At 41.7% G+C, this 19970-nt stretch overlaps 1 protein-coding gene across 2 annotated transcripts in view; it reads right to left on the bottom strand.

Annotated features, from left to right (window-relative positions):
- Positions 1–12583: 12583 nt before the first annotated feature.
- The window catches only part of LOC122934099 (interleukin 1 receptor accessory protein), a 269414-nt gene continuing 262027 nt past the window's right edge, over positions 12584–19970 (bottom strand). For both annotated transcript variants that reach the window (XM_044289289.1, XM_044289290.1), the window contains 3 exons: positions 14743–14892; positions 14331–14474; positions 12584–13751 (listed from right to left, as the gene is read on the bottom strand). In XM_044289289.1, coding sequence (XP_044145224.1) covers positions 13354–13751; positions 14331–14474; positions 14743–14892 — 692 coding nt within the window. In that variant the 3' untranslated portion in view covers positions 12584–13353. The remainder of the gene's footprint in view (positions 13752–14330; positions 14475–14742; positions 14893–19970) is intronic.

The raw sequence follows: 19970 nt of genomic DNA, 5'->3' as shown, positions 1-19970 counted from the left end.
AAAAAAAAAAAAAAAAAAACGGAACGGTGACAGAAAGAAAATAATTTTGGGCACATGAGCCCTTAGGGGCAGTTTTTCCAACTTTTTTTCCAGGCTGCATTTCACTAAATGCTGCTGATTTCGGCTGTGTTATATCGCACCATATGCTCCAGCCCGAAGATTTTATCCTGTACATGAATAAAGAAGTTTCTTATCTACGCTGGTGAGTGCCGCCTATTCTATTACTCTTTATATTTCTGCATTTCACTAAAGACTCCATACCAGCTGTAACTCTGAAACTCATACTAGAACTTTATAGATGAGATCTAACATTAAATGTTGCTGGCTCAATGTATGGAAAGCTAGGGATTTGCACTGTGACAACAGTCTCAGCAGTTATCTTTAAAACGTTACTTTCTACAAAGACAAAATTGACATATGAACTATAAAATGGTATTCAAAGATGAACACTTTTTAGGCTATGTACACCTTTGTTTTTGGTTTTTTATTATTATATTGTACTTATTTTGAGCTCATAATAATTTTTTCAATACGTCTTTATTAAGAATATGGAATCCTTTTTTTCTGTACATAGATGCTCTAATAGCAGCCTGTGGATTTTTTGTATTTTCCTTCATCTGGGGAGCATACAGACTCCTTATATCTGCTCACTGACATTATAAAAACTCATGAAAGCTCAATTCTTATCTTATTGAAAAGAATGTGGCTTAAATAAGTGTTTATGACCTCTCAGTAGTTTAGAGATAAGGGTTTTTAGATGACTGACACAAAGTGAAAGTACTAGTCACACAGTTAACACTACCAGAAAAAACAGTTTACCCTTTGTGACAGAATGGCTCAACATTTTTAATAAAGGCCAATTGAAAATATGAGTAAAATTCAATCAAACAAAAATTGCCTCCAAAAGGTGTACATAGCCTTTAAATCAGTGATGTGGCTGATAAGTGGCCCTGTAAAACTACAACACCCACCATGCCCTGCTGTAGGCTAATAGCTGTAGGCAGTCTAGGCATGCTGGTAATTGTAGTTTTTCAACAGCTGGAGAGCCTCAGGTTGGCCATCCCTGCCCTAGGGGAAGGAACATTCATAGGATGCAGCTGCCTTCCCAAGTACAGCGATCGGCATTAGTGCTGCTGTATGATGCCCAACTATACCAAATAGAAGAGCTACTATACTTTCTTCTCTGTAATGGGGCCTACTGCTTAGCTGAATATAATGTCAGAATAGGTCGTCAATATCAAATTGCTAGAGGTCTGACTCCCGGCATCCCCGCCGATCAGCCGTTTTTAAGCACCATGGACTATTCCTAGGCCAGGGACATAGGCCTGATCTGGCACATGGACCAAGTGAATGGGGCTCAGATGCAATACCAAGTGCAGCTGCTATCCAATCGACAGCCCTGTGGCTTGGTAAGCTGCGAGGAGGCCGCAGTGCTCACCGGAGCCCCACCTCCTTTTTCAAATAGCTCATTGGAGGATGTGCCGGGTGTCAGATCCCCGCAGGTCTGATATTGATGACCCATCCTGTGGGTAGAGCATCAATAATAAACACCTGTAAAACACTCTTTAAATACATTCAAATAATTTAAGTACGGTACATTCAAAAAATTGAACTTCACACTGCAAAAGAAAGATATTATTAAAAATGAATAAGTAACCATTTTACAAATGAGCAGTCTAATATGTTTTACATTTGTAAATTGTATAATCATCTATCAACTCTATAGAATAGGCATGTATTCATGTTTATCCATATTTTACGTGACATTAGATTAATGTAATTCATATTCGTAACAGAAATGGCCAATTTAATTTATACAGATTAGAATACTGATGCTCATACTCTCAAGCGGAGGTCTGACACAGTAGGAAAAAGGAAGAAATGTGAGTAACAAGTGAATATAAAAAGCTACTTTCTGTTATAAATGTGTAAAATAAAAATACAAATCTAGACACAAAAGACATCAACAAGAAAAAAATTGCATATAAAATAGAGTTAAATCTGGAACTTAATACAGCAGATACTATCAGGACATTTCTATTAGATCACGGATTGTAGCTGAATGTAATATTCCATCTCATGAATATTCCTGAAATATTTTAAGGCTCATTGTGAAACCCTTCTGCAAATATTATACATTTTATCAGTGACAGATCTCCCACTGCTTGGCACAAGGAAATTGGATTACATGATCCACTACTCAAAAAATGTCAGGAAGACGTGTTGTGGACATGCCTATAATCTTTGCTATGGCGAATGGTCTATAAAAGAACTATAAAAGGAGGATTTCCTTTGGGTGAACATACGGCAGTTAATTGAGTTTAAAGGTATAGCGGACTATCATTATGGAATATATAATTTTACACTGTAGAACATAAAGTGGAAGGCAGGGTCATCATTCATCTTTTTCATTGCCTCTTTCTGCCTAATTGTTTCTCTTTCACAGAATAATGATGTGAATATGCATATTTAATAACGTCTGCCAAATGAGATTGGTTTGTCCTGAGTTTTCCACTGTTAATTCTGCTTCATTGTACTGTGGTCTCCAATCTTGATTTAAATTCATTGTCGCACACACTGCTGCACAGAAGAATACATAATCCCCTGACATCCTACTTAAACAGAAATTGAAATTGATTCTATATGATTAGACTAACAAAAAATCTTGTTGCCGAGTGCTGCAGAGTATTCTAGATCAGCGGTCCCCAACCACCGGGCTGCAGACGAGTACTGGGCTGTGGATCATCTGGTACTGGTCCATGGGGAGCTCCTGAGTTGAGGTAAAGGATACATCACCTGACCTGTAAGTCACTGAGTGGGACCTAAACGGGATTATTAGTTACTGTGTTTTGTTATGTGCATAATCTACCTCACTTACACCGGACCGCGGGAAAATAATTTTGCATGAAACTGGTACAAAAAAGGTTGGGGACTACTTCTCTAGATGATCCAAAATGTTGTCTTCTTATGAAAAAAAGTGTTGAATGGAAATGATATTTATTTAAGCATGTACAATGAGGTTCTTTTATGTGTATGTAAAAATGTTATTTCATTTCCAACAGATCCCTTGCTCTACTATTGGATTCCTGGTGCCAGTTATTACTAGTAATTTCTATCTCAACATTTGACCATTAAAAAAGTAATCTTTTAGCGGAACGGAAATACGGAAATGGAATTCACACTGAGAACATTCAGTTTTTTTTGCGAAACCATTGAAATGAATAGTTCTGCATACGGACCGCAAAAACGGAATGGAAACGGAAATAAAATGCGTTTGTGTGCAAGAGGACAAAAGCAAAGTAAACTAATTTAGAGTAAGAGTATATCTGGGTGATAAGCCTCTGGCGGTATAGCAGGCAGTAAGCCTTCCCTGGCCTTCTTCCAGCCCCACACTGTGTCCAGACACATACAGCATCAGGACGTAGTGCACGTAGATGTGCACTATGACCTGACGCTGTGCTCGGTCAGGTCATAGTACAGCGCGGTGATAAGAAGACCAGGGAGGGTAAGTGAATCTGCCAAGAGGCAGTGCCGTCCAGAGCTGGTGAGGTAAGTTTATTTATTTTAAATGTCTGATCTGAGGCTAATGGAGGGTGGGGAGGGTCTGATCTGAGGCTGGGGGGCCTATTGGGGGTCTGATCTGAGGCTGGAGGGGGGTCTGATTTGTGGCTAGATTTCTGATCTGCGGCTGGGGTTCTGATCTAAGGCTGGAGAAGGTCTGATGAGGGTCTTGTCTGAGGCTGGGTGTCTGATATAAAGCTGGGGGGTCTGATGGGAGTCTGATCTGAGGCTGATGTAGGCTGGAGGGTCTGATAGTTGGCTGATTTGAGGCTGATAGAGGTGGGGGGCAGATCTGAAGCTTAGAAAGGGACAAAGGTAGGGACAGTGGCAGTGAGAGTGAAAGCTGGGTGAACCCCTCGCTAGACCCCCCTGGGATAAGCTTGGCTGTCATTAATTCCAAATAAAGAACTAAATATGTAACATTCTGAACTTAAAAATTAGACTATGTGTGGTCAACATGGCACCTATACTATATGTGCAGGCGCCATTTTGAGCTTCCAAAATTCAGAGCTCTAGATTTTTTTTATTTTATTCAATCGCAATTTATGTAACTTACCCCTAAGTCAGTTATATGTTTTGGCCAAATATAGCAGACACATTTTTAAGTTGAGAATTTTGTATGGCCCGCGAACGATGTTACAAATATCCATATAGCCTTTGGCAGCAAAAAGGTTCCCCACCCCTGTGATAGACCAACAAAGTAACAAGTATGTGTGATGTACAAAGAAAATGATGCATTGTTTTAAAAAATGTAATAAATAAAAAAAATTGGAAAGCGTGGCATGCATTTTGTATTCCGCCGCCCTGAGTCAGGACTTTGTAGGGCCACCTTTCACTGCAGTTACAGCTACAAGTCTTTTGGGGTGTATATCTACCAGGTTTGCAAATCTAGAGGCTGACATTTTTGACCATTTTTCTTAGCAAAATAGCTCAAGCTCAGTCATATTGGATGGAGAGCATCTGTGAACAGTAATTTTCAAGTCTTGTCACAGATTCTCAATGGGATTTAGGTCTGGGCCATAGGTTGTGGCAAACTGCAAACATGATTTCGTATGGCTTGCTTTCAAGCTGCTTTCTTCTTGCCTCTCCTATAAAAAACAGATTTGTGGAGCATACGACTAAAGTGTCCTTAATAATAATGCTTTCAAAATTGCCCAAATACTGACAATAATATTCATCCAGCGCCACTAGTTGTAAACAAATTCTCGGTGGTCTACAGTATGTCCACTAGTTTGAAGATAATAACCCCCTATGCTAGCAACTGCAAAGAAAAATTTAATCAAATAATTACATTTTAACGTGAACAAACCCTTTATAGAGAACATGCAACCCCACCTGACATGTCTGTTTTAGCAACTACTTGCATTACCCATGTTATAGTTTTGGAACATCTATTCATATGACTTTTTATTGTGCCTTTTATTATTCCTTCCTGAAGTTATGAATGAATTGCTATCAGTTTGCAAAGAAATTTCAACTGGGTGCGGTCAGTTGGGGGTGGGTCCCTGCATATTCTATCAGTGGCGGCACCAACTGGATAATGTAAGAATGGACATACCTCCAACTGGTAACTGCCAGCATCTCTAATGGCAACTACAATTTATAGAGATTATTTAGCAGGAGTATCTATTGAGAATTCTGTCAAAGTGGGTGAATACATGGAATAGGTACAAACTCAACTCTCTTCCGTATAATAACTGTAACAAATATAGATTACTTTGTAAAGATTTGCTTTCAGGTTTAAATTCAATTATTTCATGTTCATAAGGGAGCATTCACACGACCGTGTTGGTTTTGCGGTCCGCAAATCACGGATCCGTGTGTTCCGTATGTCTTCAGTTATCTTTCCGTTTCCGTTCTGTAAGTCCGTATAATACGCACGTGGTGCTTCTGTGTGTCATCCGTTTTTCATGGTCCGCAAAAAACTAAAATGGGGTTTCCTAGAATGTTTTCAGTCCAGGGGTCCGCAAAAAACGGATGACATACAGATGCATTTCCGTGTGATATCTGTTTTTTACGGACCCATTGACTTTCGGACCGCAATTTTCGGCCAAGTATAGGACATGTTCTAAAATAAAAGGAACGGACACACGGAACGGACAGTACACGGATGACAATGAAAGGCATTCCGCAATAGAAATGAATGGGTCTGTGCATTGTCCGCAAAAATTGTGGAACGGACGTGGAAGAAAAACACGGTCGTGTGAATGCTCCCTAAGGGTGAGGGTATGTTTGGAGTGTGAGAGATGTGGGCACTTTTTACAGACACATTATATTCATGAATCCTAAAGTAACGTCAATGTTAAGCAACACAGTGAAGAGACAATAGTACAAAAAAACACAAGCACAAAAAAGATCCAAATATAGAAAATGCATTTATTTATTTTAAAAATGCATTGTATAACAAAAGGGACTGAAAGGCAAATAATAAAATAAAAAAAACAATGAATAATAATAAATGTGCAGGTGATGCAGAAGACAATGAAGCAATGAACATTTATTTTAATAGAGCTCTATGTGGTTTGCAATGAACTCTCATTTAATGAGACACTTTTTACACTCAGACCTGCAATTGGCTATGAAAAGTAATCCCCAGAATAGAATTTGTAGAAACAATGGGATGATGTAAACATCTCTGTGTCCATCACTGACAGGGCCGGACTGGGACAAAAAATAGGCCCGGGCATTTTTGACTGAGCAGCCCAATCACATGACCCACAACAGGCCCCACCCCCTTGCAGTCTAGGGGCGGGGCCAAAACCGGAAGCACAATTGAGAGGCAGGGCCAGCCATCAGTAAGATAGGAAGGCTTCAGCCAACACACAAGGTTCTTTGGGGGTCCCCAGGTGACATTAGGGGTCTTAGTACGATCCGGCCACCTAATCCGGCAGAAAATGCAAGGAATCGACTGGACACAACGCACAGCATGCAGCGGTTTATGTCCCGCTGATTCTCAGCATTTTCCCAGATTGTGGCCTGATTTCTGCCGTACCCCATTATAGTTAATGGGGCCGGCGGGCATTCCGTCAGCATCCAGCAGTGCCGGATCCAGTGAATTCTCAGCTGGAACAGCCGCCAGGATCACTAACGCAGATGTGACAGTAGCCTCATACAGCGCCCCATACCTCTTATATCCAGTGACGTCTCCTCTGATGTAGATGTTCTCTTTCTTCATCTTCTCCATTCAGACCAGACCACCGTGATAATTTCTTTCAGCCATCTCACGTCTCTGCAGAGTTTGACAGACATCTTAGTTTCCTACTTTTCCATCATCCTCCAATTAACATCCCATCATGCACCCCCAATAATGAGAAGCTGTGCTCCCCAAAACTATACTGCAAAAAGAACTGTGCTAAACTGATGCTGTGCCAGGGTGCCCCCAAAGTCAGTAATGTGTCCCACAAGTAATAATGCTCCCATAGTCCCCCAGTTGTAATAAAGCCCACCATAATGCCCCGATAGTAATAATTATCTTTATAATGTGTGACAGTAGAACCCCCCCCCCCCCCCTATAATGTGCACCAGTACAAAAAATGCTCAGTCGTGTGGCAGTAAAAAAAGAAACACCTCCTCTTAGTGCCCCCAGTATAGCCAATGCCCCCAGAGTGCCCTCATGTGTTCTAATGACCTGCACTGTGTGCCACTACAAAAAACACTTAGTGCCCAGTTGAGCTTAGGTGCCCATAGTGACCTTATAATTTGTGCCTGTATAAAATACTCCTATATAGTCCCCCCAGAAGATGCCCACATAGTGCTCCTTCCCCGTCTCCATAGTGCCCTCCATAATGTGGCACTATAAAATGCCCCACATAGATACCCCCATAATGCTCCTTTCCTCCCTTCCCCATAGTGGCATCAAAATGGGTGCCAGTATTAAATGCCCCTATATAATGCCCTCATAGTGCTCTTGTCCATAGTGCCCACCTATAATGCGTGCCAGTATATAGGGCCCCCAGTAGATGCCCCCATAGTGCAGTCATACACGCACTCTCCACATACATGGACGCAGTCATACACACACTCTCCACATACATGGACGCAGTCATACACACACTCTCCACATACATGGACGCAGTCTCCACATACATGGACGCAGTCATACACACACTCTCCACATACATGGACGCAGTCATACACGCACTCTCCACATACATGGACGCAGTCATACACGCACTCTCCACATACATGGACGCAGTCATACACGCACTCTCCACATACATGGATGCAGTCATACATGCACTCTCCACATACATGGACGCAGTCATACATGCACTCTCCACATACATGGACGCAGTCATACACGCACTCTCCACATACATGGACGCAGTCATACACGCACTCTCCACATACATGGACGCAGTCATACACGCACTCTCCACACACATGGACGCACACATACACGCACTCTCCACATACATGGACGCGCACACACTCTCCACATACATGGACGCACACATATACAATACACATATATAGACAGACACCCAGCTTTCCTGCTGTGCCTCTCCCCCATACTCTAATGCCTCTGCACTTGTGCCATGCAGGATAGCAGGGAAGCTGGATGACATTTCATGATATAATTCACCCAGCTTTCCTACTGTACTGCATGTCACATGTGCACAGTCTGGGAAAGCTGAATATAACCCCAGTTCCCCTGACACTCACATCACTGGTGCAGTTAACTGGTGACAATCCAACTGATGTTCAGCATGCTGCTGGGCAGGAAAGGTAACTTCAGGCTGCAGGAATCGCTTCGCGGGTAGAAAAGGGGCGGGGCTATGATAGCTCCGCCCACATCGGGCCGAACTGAGGAGTTGGAGAGGCAGAGCAAAGAGTGCAAGTGCAGGAGAAGTCAGCTGCTCTGACGGGCCGGGGTGATACCTGATAGGTATGCGGCCGCCACTGGGAAGCACTCATCTCCACTCCTGCCCGGCTGCTGCCTGCCACATTAATGAAAAAAAAAAAAAAAACGGCTGATTGTGTTCGGCCCGGCCCACCAGGCGGCCCGGCCCACCGGGCAAATGCCCGGTCTGCCCTATGGCCAGTCCGGCCCTGATCACTGACTATGCTAACAGTAGAACACAAGAGCAGTAGTTAGTAGTAGTTTGCAAAGGCTGATGTAATGTTGAGTCTCCACTGACTCCTTAAAGGAGTTGTCTCATCATGAACAATGGAAGCATATCGCTAGGATATGCCCCCATTGTCTTATAGGTGCGGGTCCCACTGCTGGGACACGCACCTATATAGAGAACAGAGCCCTGCAATTAAAGGAGGGCGCACTGTGCATGCTCAGTTGCCCTCTATTCATTTTCTATGGGGCCGACGTCGGCCCCATAGAGATGAATGGGAGCGGGGGCTGCGCATGCGCGGTACGCTCCCATTAACTTCTATGGGGATCTAGCTTGGTGGTGGCCGGACCGGAGTCCTCCAGCCACCACCTTGAGGGGCTCTGTTTTCGGTGGGACCCGCACCTATAAGACAATGAAGGCATATCCTAGCGATATGCCCCCATTGTCTATGATGAGACAACCCCTTTAAAATGGTTGTCTCACTTCAGCAAATGGCTTTTATCATGTAGAGAAAGTTAGTAAGTCACTTACTAATGTATTGTGATTGTCCATGTTGCCTCCATGCTGGCTTGATTCACTTTTCCATCACATTATACACTGCTCATATCCAAGGATTACAGCCAAAGCTGCAGAAAACAAAGAGACAAGGTGGTCGATATGGGAGCTGCTGCACATGAGTGCCTATGCATGCTCTCACGGTCTCGACCACCAATGAGGCTGGCACTTTTTCCTATATTGTACAAGCATGGCCACTTCTGATGGATTGCTGGTCGTAACCTCTAGTGTATAATGCGATGGAAATATGAATCCAGCCAGCAAAGGAAGCAATATGGACAATTACAATACATTAGTAAGTGCCTTGTATTCACTTTCTCTACATGATAAATGCTATTTGCTAAAGTGAGACAACCGCTTTAAGAGTGGTGGCAAAATACATTTTATTGGCAAAAACACCACACTTTTCTGCAGTATTTTTCTGAGGTGTTTCATTCCTTTTTTGTGCAGTGAAAAACATTGCATCCAGATATATTTTAGACAACACCCTAAAAACAGTAGTCCACATTTAATAATGTGCCAAAAATGTGTCTAAAAAGTGGCACAAATCAGAGTAGTTTGGCGTATATCTTCTACACTTTTCTGGACATGCTAGACAATGGAGTGGGCTTAGCATAAAGGAATGGGGCCTAAAATGCACAATTTTGCTGCAATTCTGGAGTAAAAATCTGTCTGTCAAAGTAAGCCAACCAAGTAAGCCTGTCTAAGCTTATGTCATCTTTAGGATTAGTGTAAAAAAAATTTAAGTGGGTGCACAGCTGTAAGTAATACAAACAAGGCAAGTGGATGCTTACACCCCTGATGAAGCCAGGTTGCTGGCAATATGGGTAGGGTGTTTTCTCCCTGATACAGGTGCACAATGGGGCGTACTCTCAATTTTTCAGGTCATTAGCGTTGTACATTTCTTATTATTTATTTTTGCCTATTGCATTATTATGTGTGTACCTGTTTATCTATATGTATTGATTTTGGGGAATAGTGAGATGGTGGTTGTATATCGTACAACCCTCAGATGGGTTTGTTTTTAAGGGTCTTTGTTATACTTGGTATGAAGTTTTGGATACATAAATAAAGCTGATCATTATATAATGTTGGTGTGCACATAACTCTTTGCCTACCATCTGTTTTTTGTATTTTATCTTTAGGATTAGTAAATTTGGGCCATTTTATGATCGTTTCCTGGTGGGGGGTTTTGATCGCAGTATGCTCTGGATGTTTTTTTTTTATGTTTCCCACAGACTTCTCTATAGGGAAAATCTGCATGTGTTACTTGTCGTTTTTTGTGGCAGATTTTATGCGGTTTTGCTGCAGATCTCACCCTTGCATTGCATAGCGTGAAATCCGCACGAAAAAACTGCATATACAAATGAGATGCTGTGGATTTCTAAATCCGCATGGCAGGAGAATTTCCGCACGAAAAGAAAAAGCAAGTTGTACTGTATATGAGATTTGCCTAATATCATTCGCTTTGCTGGTACAGTGCGTTTTTTCCCCACACGAGAGTCACAAATTTTACAAATCTCATGTACACTTTGCATATTTTTAAAGTGCTGAAATTGACCTTTCATGGGGATTTTAAAATCAGCAGCATGCCAATTGTTTGTGAGATTCTGCACCTTATATATAGTGGTTTTCTCTATAGACTACAATGGGGATGTTAACATAAACTGAAAATCTGTGCAAAAATAACACACTAAAACAAAATAAATAGTAAGGATCTATGGGCGTTTTTATGTGGCAATTTATGTGCGCTTTTTAATGCAGTTTTGGTGCAGATTTCATGTGGATTTCTTACGTATAAAGCCGCACCATGTGCAGGTAAACTAAGGCTTCTCTTTTAGCCCAGACCTTATCATATTTTCCCACCATTCTGAGTTTTCAGCGTCAGTTAAAAAGCACTTGCAAATAAATACCTTCATACCACAAAGACCTTGTCTCGGCAAGTTACAATAAATCTAATAAAAGTGTGTAAACAATTACATGATGACTGCAAACATTAACTTATACCACAGAAATGTACAAAATAAATCAGATATGCACTGTTTCTATCAAACCACATGGTGAGATTGATCAAAACTGGTGTAAAGGACAACTGGCTTAGTTGCCTATATCAACCAATCAGATTAATCATGTAATTTCATTTTCCAAGGGGGGCTGCAAAAATGAAAGGTACAATCTGACTATGGGCAACCAAGCCAGGTGTCCTTTGCACCATTTTTTATACATCTATAGTATACTATCCAAATTAGCACTTTGATAAATAGTAATAAGTACTGCAGTGCATTTGTAATACTGGAACACAAAAATACACTGAGTAGTGACAGATTGACTTTCTTTAATTGGCCCAGCTATTTTTCCAAAATCTTGTATTGAACAGCTCCAGTGCATAATGAGGCGTCCTGAATAATCATGAGCTCCCGGCTTTCCCCGCCTAGCTGCTGCTGATTTATATGGAAAAACCTGTCAATCAGAAGCAGGTGGGCGGGGAGAGCCATGAGCTCAAGAATATGGGGACTCAATGGCATGTGCTGGAGATGTTAGGATTTAAAAGTGATGGGAGCAAAAAACTGGTGACAGATCCCCTTTAAGAAACTGTAGCAACAATGTGGTTTAAATGGCTTGTCTCAATGTAGACTTTTATGCCATATCAATCAAAAATTTCGCAAACTTCAGAGTGATTAGGGTCCCATATGCTAGAACAAGCTGCAGGTTCTGGTCACGACCTGGAATGGACCTTCTGATCATTTATGACATGCCTGAGTCACAAGTCATACACATCTACTGCTCGGTCTATACAGTATGACTAGTTTATGAATTAAAATCGCCTTGACTGTTGCCCTAGGTGAATTTGATTTTTAAAGTAATGAATGTATTAAAAATGTAAATAGAAGCCATAGATTCATTTTTTTTTAAAAAGATTTCAGTCTGACCTCAATGCTTTTCATTTGTTTCTAGAGCTTTCAAACCATCCTGACCTTTTCATATCATTTTAATGCTCCTTAGTGCCTTCAACACAACTCTTCCGCTCAGAAATCCTACTTTTAGAGGATACAGTACACTTTAAACAGAAGTTCCACTGGGAATTGCATTTTAGGGCTAAAAAGGGACAGCTGGTATGGGCGAACACTTATGATGTGTATAGGAGCCGTCATCCAGATCTACCCATCACATGCTACTGTAGTTAACTGGGGCGATGGAACTACAGGCAAGGCGTTTGCTTTGTCTAGTCAAGGAGTCGTCAGACTTTGGTGTCTTATTTTACATTTTATACAATCTATTCCAAATCAAACCCTCATCAAGCCATGTCTATGGTGGGTATTACAATCACATTTTCCTATCTCACGCAGATAAAAGGGCACAAACACAGGAGAACAAACAAGTACCATAGATGTTGCCCATTCAAAGAGACTAATACCATTTATTAGGCGATTACCTTATTTTCTTAACTTTATTCCTGCATATGGTTTCTAAAGCTGGCTATACACATTAGTAGGTCGAAGGTTGAACAACCGTTGAAAGAATGATTGCCAGGTGAACTACTATTATGCTGACACAGCCATACATATTTTAATCCATACTGGCTGCACAGTCATTCAAATTTGTCATACACTTTCAGTAACTCAAGGCAAAGAACAAAGGGGCACATTTTATACACCAGTCTTAATAAAGCCTCATAGCTGTCGGAGGATCCGCCAAAGTTATGAAGAGGCGCTGGTCTTTCCATAACTTTGGCGTAGTTGTAAATGTAAGACGATTTCTGAGCTGTCTTACATTTAGACCATTTTCTACGCCTAAAACAAGTGTAGAAAATGATGAATGCCCACAATTGCAGACCTGGTGTGAGCGGGAAGAAGTAGCAGATAGCGGTGCCACTAACTGTTGCGTCGCCATCTGCGCCTGATATACACCTAAAGTAGGCATATTTCAATATAATAAATTACTTCAAATGTTTCTCTGAATGTTTCAGGAACATTCTGGAAAAGTTCTTTCAAGGAAGCATTTTTCATGGGCTAGCATGGACTACATAAAATGCAGTTGTGGCTGTATAACGGTTAAGGTCTCTATTACCGGTATTTCACAGATTAGCGTTACTTAGAGTTTTATTACAAAAATCCAGTGTGGTGTTTCTTTGGTTTTAGAGCCTGAATAATGCCACCATTCATGACTTTTAAGTTATTACATTCTTGCTACACTCTGTACCAAATTCAAGATTCTGGGGAACCATTTGGAAACTACAACTATTTTTAGTTGAAGAGGTCTTCTTTACGGGCAGTGCTACATGAAGCTGTTTCCAAAATCTACCACCAGGATATTTAGATTTTTCTCCTTTCCACTTGATGACACCAAGCACCGATTGTGCTAGCTTTAGCTCCTTTACTTTCTGTTTATTCTTAATAGACCTATGTTGAACTAAGACAAGTCGGATGTTGCCCTGGGAAGCCATGTTCTGCAAGCCAGCTTTCAACTCCAAGAGGGCTTGTGTACCTTGGTGGACATAACTGGGGCTAACCACAACAAGAAGACGCCGGCTTTTCTTAATGAAGCTCAGTGTTTCGTCTGTAACGACTGGGAAAAGAAAATGGACATGTAACATGAATTGAACACTCCTATTAGGAATCAAACAGCATTTCTCATACAGAATTCTTTGGTGGGAATCTAAAGGCTCCACATCTTGAAAAAAATCTACACCATAAAGATTCAATTTAGTCTACATTATTTTTAAGTGTCAAGATGAAAAGAGAGTAGAAACAGAGTGCAGATGATTAGTGAAGTTTACATAGCAAATAATTATACCTAAATGAAGATAAAAAAATGCTGTAGTTTGCTCATTTATTTTCCATTCTTCTAAATCTCGACCTAGCCACTTGAGAGTCTAAATGGTTTCCTAAACTGCTGTACACATATTTAATTCACCAGATGGTCACAGCGACTGAGCATATGTTTTCTACTAAAAATAAGTCCAAGTACGTCCAAAGAATAACTGAATTGTCTTACTAGGTCCTGCAGCAGAGTGATAAATAGAGGATGTGTCTGGCTGTCTTAAATCTAAAGAGAACTCATCTTAGAAAATGTTTAGCCACATGAGTAATAGAAAGATAAGCTATAGGATCTCCACCAAGAGCTGTCAAAGAAGCAGTTACTTACTTCCACCTGGTAAGCTGTCTCTGTCAAAGATACACAGTTTGTAGCCAAATTCATTCTCAAGCACTCCTCTTAGTGTCACCAGAACAAATTCTTCCTCCTCTGCATTTCTTGCATAGGATACATACACATCATACTCCTTTCCATCTGGGAAAAAAAACTGAAAACTGTCAGGAACAAAAAGCAGTACCAAAAATAGACGGTAATCAGATTATGCAACGTGTAATACTTAGATTTGAAAATAAAAAATAAATACATTTGTGGTTGATTTTTTCAGAAACAGCACCGCTATTGTCCACAGTCGGTATGGCTGCTCAACTGCTGAAGTGAACGGAGCTAAACTTCCGTACCAAATACGAATCATGGACAAGAGAAGCCTATTCCCATAAAAGTATTTTCATTTGTAAATTTGTACCTCCAATAGTTTCATCTGTCCCAAAGTGAGCCCTGTAGAAGAGCACCATTTCCAACCAGTACACGTGGTATACAACAACAAAGCACACTACAAGAAATAGGGTTGCTCCCAGTCCACATGCCAGCTCCGTAATGTATCGTGGAGTACCAACTGCAAAGAAATGGACAAAATAACAAGTCTATAATGGTACAAAGCATATATTCAAATCAAATGCGTCAATGGCTGTCCTGATTTACCCGAATAAACAAAAGTAATAAAGATGTAAATTTGTTTCTACGTGCACATCAATACTGTATAATATGGAGGCCTTTTTAGCATACAGTATGCCATTTTACGTATGACCAGTGGGAATAAGGAACCTTTTCATATGATTTACAAAATGTCTTGGCGCTGGCTGTCTAAAAGAATCCACATTGTAGCTTGAATGTATCTTGATGTAACTTCTTGTTAGCCTTGTTTATGTCAATAATTATTCAGTAGACAAGGCGAAGGAGAGTGCTCGGTGTTCTCAAGGGAAAGTGAGAAGCTAGGTTTGCAGAAAAGGTGTCAAGAGTTCACAAATACATTTACATAACGGCAAAATGGTTGAAAGGTCAGAGCACAGCAAGAAAGTGCTAAACCTTAAATGCTGATCATCCCAGATTTCTATGGTTATATCAATGACATGACCACATTGTTAACAGAACAGGTTCAAGATCTTTACAATTATTACACCTTAACCCCTTAGTGACCAGCCTGTTTTGGGCCTAAAGGGCAGATTATTGCTAACGAGTGTTACTAGTAACGATCATTAAAGATGACCTTGCAGTGTAAATGCACTGCCGATTACCCGATGAAATAGCGAACCGTTGATTCATTGGGTAATTAGAACTTTTGTGCAGCACAACAGATCATCGTTTCTCAGTTGCAGACCGTGCTGTGTAAACACGATCTGCTGTTAGGAAACAACAAGAGAGATGGCAATAGCGACTGCTCCTCCCCATACTCTGGAGGAGCTGGAGGAAATCGCTAGCGATCGGTAGATTGTTGGGAAGGAACGCTTCCTTCCCGACAATCAACTAGATTGTCGTCCCGTGTAAAGAAACATTTAGTGATCAAGCAATTTTTGGGGGCATAAATAACATGAGAACTTGATTCTCTGGGTCAGTATGATAGTATGATTCCAGCAATGCCAAATACATATAGGGTTTTTATGTTTCACTACTTTTGCACAATAAAGACATAAAAAAGAAAGAATAAACATGTTTTTGCATTGCCGCATCCCAAGACCCATAACTTTTATTTTTTACTTCTACAGAGCTGTGTGAGAGGGCTTGATTTGTGTAGGACGACTTGTAATTTTAATTGTTAGCATTATGGGGTTAATAACCCTTTTGATCACTTTTTATTTGGTTTCTTTTTTGTTTTGGTGGTGAATAAACAAATATAACTGCAATTCTGGCATTTCAGTATGGTGTTTACCATACAGGATAAATTATATGATAATTATGTAGTGCAGGTCATTATGGATGCAGCAATACAAATATGTGGTGGGGATTTTATGTTTGCAATTTCTTCCACTAACATTTTTTTTTTCTTTTTTTAAATGGGAAAAGGTGTATTTTTTTTTAAGTTGGAGTTTTTTTTAACTCCTAACTTTTTTTGAGCAATTACTAGTCCCACAAGGGGACTTTAACCACTTAAGGACCACAGGTTTATACCCCCCTAGTGACCAGGCCCTTTTTTTACAAATCGGCACTCCACAACTTTAGCGGTTTATTGCTCGGTCATGCAACTTACCACCCAAATGAATTTTACCTCCTTTTCTTCTCACTAATAGAGCTTTCATTTGGTGGTATTTCATTGCCGCTGACATTTTTACTTTTTTTGTTATTAATCGAAATTTAACGATTTTTTTGCAAAAAAATGACATTTTTCACTTTCAGCTGTAAAATTTTGCAAAAAAAACGACATCCATATATACATTTGCCCACCTTGGCATCAAAAAAGTGTCACACATCTGGTATCGCCGTACTCAGGAGAAGTTGGGGAATGTGTTTTGGGGTGTCATTTTACATATACCCATGCTGGGTGAGAGAAATATCTTGGCAAAAGACAACTTTTCCCATTTTTTTTATACAAAGTTGGCATTTGACCAAGATATTTTTCTCACCCAGCATGGGTATATGTAAAATGACACCCCAAAACACATTCCCCAACTTCTCCTGAGTACGGCGATACCAGATGTGTCACACTTTTTTGCTGCCAAGGTGGGCAAAGGGGCACATATTCCAAAGTGCACCTTTCGGATTTTGCAGGGCATTTTTTACAGATTTTGATTGCAAAGTTCTTCTCACACATTTGGGCCCCTAAATTGCCAGGGCAGTATAACTACGCCACAAGTGACCCCATTTTGGAAAGAAGACACCCCAAGGTATTCCGTGAGGGGCATGGGGAGTTCCTAGAATTTTTTATTTTTTGTCGCAAGTTAGTGGAATATGAGACTTTGTAAGGAAAAAAGAAAAAAAAAGAAAAATCATCATTTTCCGCTAACTTGTGACAAAAAATAAAACATTCTAGGAACTCGCCGTGCCCCTCACGGAATACCTTGGGGTGTCTTCTTTCCAAAATGGGGTCACTTGTGGCGTAGTTATACTGCCCTGGCAATTTAGGGGCCCAAATGTGTAAGAAGTACCTTGCAATCAAAATGTGTAAAAAATGGCCGGGGAAATCCGAAAGGTGCACTTTGGAATATGTGCCCCTTTGCCCACCTTGGCTGCAAAAAAGTGTCACACATCTGGTATCGCCGTACTCAGGAGAAGTTGGGGAATGTGTTTTGGGGTGTCATTTTACATATACCCATGCTGGGTGAGAGAAATATCTTGGCAAAAGACAACTTTTCCCATTTTTTTATACAAAGTTGGCATTTGACCAAGATATTTCTCTCACCCAGCATGGGTATATGTAAAATGACACCCCAAAACACATTCCCCAACTTCTCCTGAGTACGGCGATACCACATGTGTGACACTTTTTTGCAGCCTAGATGCGCAAAGGGGCCCAAATTCCTTTTAGGAGGGCATTTTTAGACATTTGGATCCCAGACTTCTTCTCACACTTTCGGGCCCCTAAAAAGCCAGGGCAGTATAAATACCCCACATGTGACCCCACTTTGGAAAGAAGACACCCCAAGGTATTCAATGAGGGGCCTGGCAAGTTCCTAGAATTTTTTATTTTTTTTGCATAAGTTAGCGGATATTGATTTTTTTTTGTTTTTTTCTCACAAAGTCTCACTTTCCGCTAACTTAGGACAAAAATGTCAATCTTTCATGGACTCAATATGCCCCTCACGGAATACCTTGGGGTGTCTTCTTTCCGAAATGGGGTCACATGTGGGGTATTTATACTGCCCTGGCTTTTTAGGGGCCCTAAAGCGTGAGAAGTCTGGAATATAAATGTCTAAAAATGTTTACGCATTTGGATTCCGTGAGGGGTATGGTGCGTCCATGTGAGATTTTATTTTTTGACACAAGTTAGTGGAATATGAGACTTAGTAAGAAAAAACAAAAACAAAAACAAACAAAAAATTTCCGCTAACTTGTGCCAAAAAAAATGTCTGAATGGAGCCTTACCAGGGGGGGGGTGATCAATGACAGGGGGGTGATCACCCATATAGACTCCCTGATCACCCCCCTGTCATTGATCACCCCCCTGTAAGGCTCCATTCAGACATCCGCATGATTTTTTACGGATCCATGGATACATGTATCGGATCCACAAAACGCATGCGGACGTCTGAATGGAGCCTTACAGGGGGGTTATCAATGACAGGGGGTGATCAGGGTAATCACCCCCCTGTCACTGATCACCCCCCCCTGTACGGCTCCATTCAGACATCCGCATGATTTTTTACGGATCCATGGATACATGTATCGGATCCACAAAACGCATGCGGACGTCTGAATGGAGCCTTACAGGGGGGTTATCAATGACAGGGGGTGATCAGGGTAATCAGGGTGATCACCCCCCTGTCACTGATCACCCCCCCTGTAAGGCTCCATTCAGACATCCGCATGATTTTTTACGGATCCATGGATCGGATCCACAAAACGCATGCGGACGTCTGAATGGAGCCTTACAGGGGGGTTATCAATGACAGGGGGTGATCAGGGTAATCACCCCCCTGTCACTGATCACCCCCCCTGTAAGGCTCCATTCAGACATCCGCATGATTTTTTACGGATCCACAAAACGCATGCGGACGTCTGAATGGAGCCTTACAGGGGGGTTATCAATGACAGGGGTGATCGGGGTAATCAGGGTGATCACCCCCCTGTCACTGATCACCCCCCCTGTAAGGCTCCATTCAGACATCCGCATGATTTTTTACGGATCCATGGATACATGGATCGGATCCATAAAACGCATGCGGACGTCTGAATGGAGCCTTACAGGGGGGTTATCAATGACAGGGGGTGATCAGGGTAATCACCCCCCTGTCACTGATCACCCCCCCTGTAAGGCTCCATTCAGACATCCGCATGATTTTTTACGGATCCATGGATACATGGATCGGATCCACAAAACGCATGCTGACGTCTGAATGGAGCCTTACAGGGGGGTTATCAATGACAGGGGGGTGATCAGGGAGTGTATATGGGTGATCACCCGCCTGTCATTGATCACCCCCCTGTAAGGCTCCATTCAGACGTCCGTATGCTTTTTGCGGATCCGATCCATGTATCCGTGGATCCGTAAAAATCATACGGACGTCTGAACGGAGCCTGACAGGGGGGTGATCAATGACAGGGCGGTGATCAATGACAGGGGGGTGATCAGGGAGTTTATATGGGGTGATCATGGGTGATCAGGGGTTTATAAGGGGTTAATAAGTGACGGGGGGGTGTAGTGTAGTGTAGTGTGGTGTTTGGTGCGACTGTACTGACCTACCTGAGTCCTCTGGTGGTCGATCCTAACAAAAGGGACCACCAGAGGACCAGGTAGGAGGTATATTAGACGCTGTTATGAAAACAGCGTCTAATATACCTGTTAGGGGTTAAAAAATTCGGATCTCCAGCCTGCCAGCGAGCGATCGCCGCTGGCAGGCTGGAGATCCACTTCGCTTACCTTCCGTTCCTGTGAGCGCGCGCGCCTGTGTGCGCGCGTTCACAGGAAATCTCGGCTCACGCGAGATGACGCCAATCGGCGTTAGCGTAGCCTGGGAGCGCCGCGGAGATGACGCCTTTCGG

The sequence above is a fragment of the Bufo gargarizans genome, chromosome 4 (assembly GCF_014858855.1).
Source record: "Bufo gargarizans isolate SCDJY-AF-19 chromosome 4, ASM1485885v1, whole genome shotgun sequence".
Taxonomy (NCBI): domain Eukaryota; kingdom Metazoa; phylum Chordata; class Amphibia; order Anura; family Bufonidae; genus Bufo; species Bufo gargarizans.
Note: the sequence above shows the minus strand (reverse complement) of the source record. Positions and strands in the feature narration are given on the sequence as shown.